The sequence below is a fragment of the Sinocyclocheilus grahami genome, unplaced genomic scaffold (genome assembly GCF_001515645.1).
Source record: "Sinocyclocheilus grahami isolate Dianchi unplaced genomic scaffold, SAMN03320097.WGS_v1.1 scaffold42.1, whole genome shotgun sequence".
NCBI classification, from domain to species: domain Eukaryota; kingdom Metazoa; phylum Chordata; class Actinopteri; order Cypriniformes; family Cyprinidae; genus Sinocyclocheilus; species Sinocyclocheilus grahami.
Genome location: NW_015505221.1, coordinates 1,606,333 through 1,613,081, shown reverse-complemented (window position 1 = coordinate 1,613,081; position 6,749 = coordinate 1,606,333). Strand labels below are relative to the sequence as shown.

Sequence of the window (6,749 nt, the reverse complement as noted above, 5' to 3'; positions counted from 1 at the left end):
TCCTGGGAGAGTAGACTACAATGCCGGCTGTTCTGACTCAAAGACTGTAAGTAAATTTTTTATATTTAAAGAATTTGCCACTGACGATTCAAACATGAGTTTTGAGCATTGTAGAGTAGCGCTTGTTGTTTGTCATTTCTCCGATCACAAATGCAGACATGGTTTTAGGTTTACACGGCACGATGCAATGCAACGCGTAAAAAGACAGTATAAGACATTATAATCCGTAATTATGTCCCCACTGGATGCAACAAATGCCTCGTTTATAATGGGTTTTCATGTTTTTGAATCATCGCTCCGGCTGGGACACGGCATCACAGTATGGTAAGGGGCGTAACATTTCCGTCACAAGCTTGAGGTATTCGGCCAATCACAACGCACTGGATAGCTGGCCAATCAGAGCACACCTCGCTTTTCAGACCGATGAGCTTCGTAAAAATCGACACATTTCAGAAAGGCGGGGCATACAGGAGAAACAATAACGTACAGTATGGGGAAAATAATGTGTTTTTTGAACCTTAAACCGCATAAACACATTTCATTACACCAAATACACAAAATAATGTTCTTTTTAGCAACATCATATGACCGCTTTAAACTAATATGGTTTAAAACGCATGATTTCAACGGGATAAACATGACAACCAGAATCAAAACAGATGTTTTTAGCAGGTACGAGCTGTAATGCCGCAGCTCTATTCTGGAAAAGGGGGCGGGGAGCAGCAGCTAATTTGCATTTAAAGAGACATGCTCTAATACAGCATGTTTCCGCTTCCCCTCAAAATAGGCATTTTAAAAATGATATAATAAATGATCTGTGGGGTATTTTGAGCTGAAACTTCACAGACACATTCTGGGGACCCCTGAGACGTATATTACATATTGTAAAAAGGGGCATAATATGACATCTTTAAGCAAATTCGAATAAGACAAAGTGGAACCATATTGCACAACATGTGTGAATACCTGAGATATATATCAAAAAGGATTTGTATTTGTACTCATAATCGGATATTTAGATGCTGGTTACTATAGTAATATGAATATAAGTGAAGGATTAATAATGAACAAACACTTATTAAAGCCCTTGGCCACTCAATTTTAATAAATTATGAGACAAATTATATATCAACTGATAGGTGAATATGGCCTCCATGAATTCATGAAAAAAATTAAATCTGATCATCTATTGATATTTTTCTACACACATAAACTTACTGACGAAGAAGTGACCACAAAGCATTAGCATAAGAAGAACGCCCCTACCTGTGATCAAGAGGAGGGTAAAGATTATACCCTGCGACATATTTTCTCAAAATCTTTCAAAACATATGAGCTTTAAAAGCATCCAACGTTAACTTCCTCAAAAGTATGTAAAGAAAATCCGAGTAAGTGTCGACACTGCAGCTGTATTTTGTTGCGCCCTCCGTTCTTCTTCTTCTTCTTGGTTTTATGGTGCGCCCTCCGATTCCTCCTTCAGTGAGGTATGAACGTGTAACCCGAAACTCAGGTGAGTTCGGCGGGGCCACTGCAAGCAAAATGCGCGTAAGATCATAGGGGTCCAAAAGAGAACAATAGTTTGCGTATTTAAAAATACGGACTTTTATACATTTCATTTGGTTCCTGAACAATAATATACGGTATTCTGGAGCAGTATTCTGTGACTGCGCATCCGGTTTGACAAGATTAACCCAAAACGTTTCATATTACAACGCCCTGTAATCCACGTTTGGCGAGAGAAATGGTTTATTCCACTGCCAGTCTCTGAAGGCCGAGTTAATGATCGCCAAGATTACAAGTTTTGATACTTCCCATGTCTTTGCCAAGTAACCTAGTTAGATTCTCGAATCTAATTTAACAATGTCTCGGTTAACTCCTAAAGTTATTTAGTTAGTAAACACAGAAGAACTCATTCGCCATGTGGCCATGATAAACAGATCCTCTTCAGTTTCATGATGATCACATATAGGCCTACACAGGGGAACACTGACATGGATGTTTTTTTGTACATTTTTAAACTTTTATTTCAGTTTTAAAGACAGAAGTTTAGCAATATCTAAAAAAATAATTTTATATTTGAAAAATAAGAACGCTGTAAATGCATTCTATTTGCAAACATTTGAATATTTTTAAACTTTATTTCTATCCTTTGATTTTATATTAATATTATTATTATTTATGTATCTTTGCTTATCCTAATGTAGCCTAGCCCCTGGATGTATTTGTAATTCTATAAAATCAATCAATAACAAATATATAGAGGAACACTATGGCTAGATGTGATTATTTCTCAGTGTAGGTTTATTTTCGAATGTTTTCGAGTCAGTTACAATATAGGCAGATAACTTTTACATTTTCAGTAGAAACATTTTTAAATGTAAAGTACAGATATAAGAAAACATTGTTATGGCCTACACATATATAATATATATTTGTAAATGATAAATTTCCTCTGTTCACTGTGTGTACACGGTCACTTTTTTGATGGATTGTCTGATGATAACTATTATCAGGAAATCAATTTGAGAAGTGTTAACCACATGCCTACTCATACTTTTCTCATTTTGCTTGCACAAAAAAACTCAGGAGTCAAATAATAGTTTTTTCTTCTTCTTTGTATTGGGGGGGAAAAAACGAATCTGTACTGTTCCTTTCTATCTGTCCAGCCAAATGTTTCCCTTCCTGTCACAGCATATTTGATGAAAGCTGTCAATCATTATGCTTGTAAGTAGATTAAGTAAACAGATATTTCATATCTATGTTTCTAGGTAAGTCCTTATTAGTAACGTTTCGTATATATATTATTTTACTTTTAAGATGCAATGTTTTAATTTTTAGTTCTAATCATGAGCATATCTAGCGCAACGTGCATATCAACAGTCGTTTTAGTAAATAAAGGAAATTACACCCAGAGCAAAACATTGCACGTTTTAACAGCACACACGGCCTTGAAGCTTGAGCTGCAACTATAAACAGTGGGGCGGGGCTTAGTAGCAAATCCCGCCTTCTCCAATATGATTGGCTTGTAATAGTGTCGCACGTAGCTATCGTCCAATCACACAACGTCCACGATCTACAGTCATGCCGCTTATTAATGCAGGAGGCGGGGCTTCTTAGAATACGGGTGGGGGACAATATCAACATTGTTGGAACAGAGTAACGACGATATAGCAACTGTAATTTTATACAAACAGAAGGCAGGACCCTTCAATCGAAGGTAAAATACATTGATTCCTATCCTATTCGCTATATTGTCATATCGAACCTTAAAATAAGAGTCATTTCGATCTGTTTTAGGCCCATTTGCTGTTACATCACGATCCATGTTCGTCGCGTGCGTGTTAATAATACTTTTTAAATGCATCGATCTAAATGCGTTAATATGAAGTCAAGTAAGTGCATTTTAATTTTGCATTGCAAAAGCATCAATATTACACCCTATCAAGAACATGAGATTGTCGGCCGTACGCTGTGTCCTCAGCCAGAATATGTTGTTAACATCATAATATATAAAAAATAATGTATATTTTATAGACAGAATGACATTATAAAACAGCCTGCAGTGTTATACTTTGTCACGTGCATGATATGTTCAAGTTCACCACTGCATAAACATCTAGATATGAGTGATCTTTCATGACTTGCACTGTAATTCACTACATTTCTTTCTTTGAAGGCAGGGCAAACCATGGGGAAGTCTCTGTTTTCCTTGCCAAAGCAAAAAGAGGAGCAGGAGAACCTGACTGAAAACACAGAGTCTCCCACTGAGGACAATAAACATGACGTGTCACAGTTTCCTTATGTTGAATTCACAGGCAGAGACAGCATCACCTGTCCTTCTTGTCAAGGGACGGGGAGGATACCTAGAGGTGAGAACAGATCCGTCCATCCATCACTTTATATGTAATATGAACGTATAGCTGAAACTAAATGTTTAACGTTAATACATTGGTCTTTATCTCAGTGGCATCAATAAATTGCTTGAATAAATCATTATTTGGACTTGTAAAAATGTAATTATGTGTACTTCCTATCCTGGACTTTCTCACAGACCAAGAAAACCAGCTAGTTGCTCTGATACCATACAGTGACCAGAGGCTGAAGCCAAGACGAACGTAAGTTAATTTTAATATCCATTTCAAATCAGCATTGGATATATACTATATTTTATAACTGACTGTATATTCTTGCGCTATCACAGGACATTGTACGTGTCTTTATCAGTCGTTCTGTGTCTGCTACTTTCTGGTTTGGCTGTATTCTTCCTGTTCCCTCGAGCTATTGATGTCTCTTATGTTGGGGTGAAGTCAGCCTACGTCACATACGACCGAGACCAGCGGATCATTTATCTAAATATCACGGTAATATCTGTAGCAAACCCTTTTCATTTGTATTTCAGGCTTGTTGATCAAAAATACCTGTTTAATTTGTGATTCTGTTCTTTGTGTGGAGGGATTGGACTTGATAGTGAGATCAGATGGGACTTTTGGCAAAGTCAGGGTATTTTGTTAGTTTTTGTTGCCGTGTTTTTATTTAACTGTAAGAAATAAGAGTATTTTTTTTGTCATTCTCAGAATACCCTGAACATCACCAACAATAATTACTACCCAATACGTGTTGCCAACATCACAGCACAGGTGCAGTTCTACAAGACTGTTATCGGAAAGTCTGTTGTCAGTAATGTCACCACTATCACCCCCCTGGATATGCGTCAGGTACATGTTAATTCATTCAGATATATTAATTAATGAATAATAATTTTATGTTAATACATATTTCAATAATACTATTTTTCATTATAAGCCCAAAACAAATTATCTGTTCAATTTTACCTTTGTAGTAATTATATAATGAGTAATTTATTGAAATATGTATTCATATAAAATTATTTGTCATATAATATATGTTATAGTATGCTGCTCTATAAACATATAAAATATAATAAAAGTGTATAATACAACTGTACTAATCCATGTCCTTACTGTATCAAATTTGTATTCATGGTGAGGAAAATCACGTCAGTTTAGCACTTTAAGATAACCGAAATAAATAAGTGACCTTTATCCTCCCAATAAGGCTGTTTGATTTAGTTGCATGAATTTGTAATCTGAGTTCTTCTCAATGTGTGACCCTGGAGCACAAAACCAGTCTTAAGTAGCACGGGTATATTTGTAGCAATAGCCAAAAATACACTGTATGGGTCAAAATTATTGATTTTTCTTTTATGCCAAAAATCATCAGGATATTAAGTAAAGATCATGTTCCATGAAGATATTTGATCAAAACTTAATTTTTGATTAGTAATATGCATTGCTAAGGACTTCATTTGGACAAATTTAAAGGCAATTTTCTCAATATTTAGATTTTTTTGCACCCTCAGATTCCAGATTTTCAAATAGTTGTATCTCGACCAAATATTGTCCAATCCTAACAAACTATACATCAATGGAAAGCGTATTTATTCAGCTTTCAGATAATGTATAAATCTTAATTTTGAAAAATTTACAATCTCTTAGTTCACCCAAAAATGAAAATTCTGTCTAATTCCTCGCCCTTGTGTTGTTCCAAACCCGTAAGACCTTCGTTCATCTTCGGAACACAATTTAAGATATTTTTGATGAAATCTGAGGGCTCTCTGACCCTCCCATAGACAGCAAGGTAACTACCACGTCCAAGGTCCAGAAAAGTACCAAGATGATCGACAAAGTAGTCCGTGTGACATCAGTGGTTCAACTGTAAAGTTACGAAGCTACGAGAATACCTTGTTTTGTTTTTTTCTTCCCCACATTTTCGTCTCTACTGCATCACTTTGGACGCGCGTTCACGACAGTACCATGACGCGAGCGTGTGGCGGCGCTGGCGCTGACCCAGATCCGGCGTGATGACGTCATTACGCTGGATCTGGGTCAGCGCCGCCACACACTCGCGTCATGGTACTGTCGTGAACGCGCGTCCACAAGTGATGCAGTAGAGACGAAAATGTGGATTAAAGTCATTATTTTTGTTTTCTTTGTGCAAAAAAGTATTCTCGTAGCTTCGTAACTTTACGGTTGAACCACTGATGTCACACAGACTACTTTGTCGATCATCTTGGTACTTTTCTGGATATATAATATATATTTGTAAATGATAAATTTCCTCTGTTCACTGTGTGTACACGGTCACTTTTTTGATGGATTGTCTGATGATAACTATTATCAGGAAATCAATTTGAGAAGTGTTAACCACATGCCTACTCATACTTTTCTCATTTTGCTTGCACAAAAAAACTCAGGAGTCAAATAATAGTTTTTTCTTCTTCTTTGTATTGGGGGGGAAAAAACGAATCTGTACTGTTCCTTTCTATCTGTCCAGCCAAATGTTTCCCTTCCTGTCACAGCATATTTGATGAAAGCTGTCAATCATTATGCTTGTAAGTAGATTAAGTAAACAGATATTTCATATCTATGTTTCTAGGTAAGTCCTTATTAGTAACGTTTCGTATATATATTATTTTACTTTTAAGATGCAATGTTTTAATTTTTAGTTCTAATCATGAGCATATCTAGCGCAACGTGCATATCAACAGTCGTTTTAGTAAATAAAGGAAATTACACCCAGAGCAAAACATTGCACGTTTTAACAGCACACACGGCCTTGAAGCTTGAGCTGCAACTATAAACAGTGGGGCGGGGCTTAGTAGCAAATCCCGCCTTCTCCAATATGATTGGCTTGTAATAGTGTCGCACGTAGCTATCGTCCAATCACAC

The 6,749-nt window shown here is 36.4% G+C and overlaps 1 protein-coding gene across 1 annotated transcript; it reads left to right on the top strand.

Annotated features, from left to right (window-relative positions):
- Positions 1-3,108: 3,108 nt before the first annotated feature.
- On the top strand, positions 3,109-4,748 carry LOC107582298 (transmembrane protein 106B-like). Its single transcript, XM_016268064.1, has 5 exons — positions 3,109-3,217; positions 3,677-3,869; positions 4,052-4,115; positions 4,202-4,361; positions 4,575-4,748. Exons 2-5 carry the CDS (start codon positions 3,689-3,691, stop codon positions 4,746-4,748), a joined length of 579 nt encoding a protein of 192 aa, XP_016123550.1. The 5' UTR covers positions 3,109-3,217; positions 3,677-3,688.
- Positions 4,749-6,749: the final 2,001 nt, after the last annotated feature.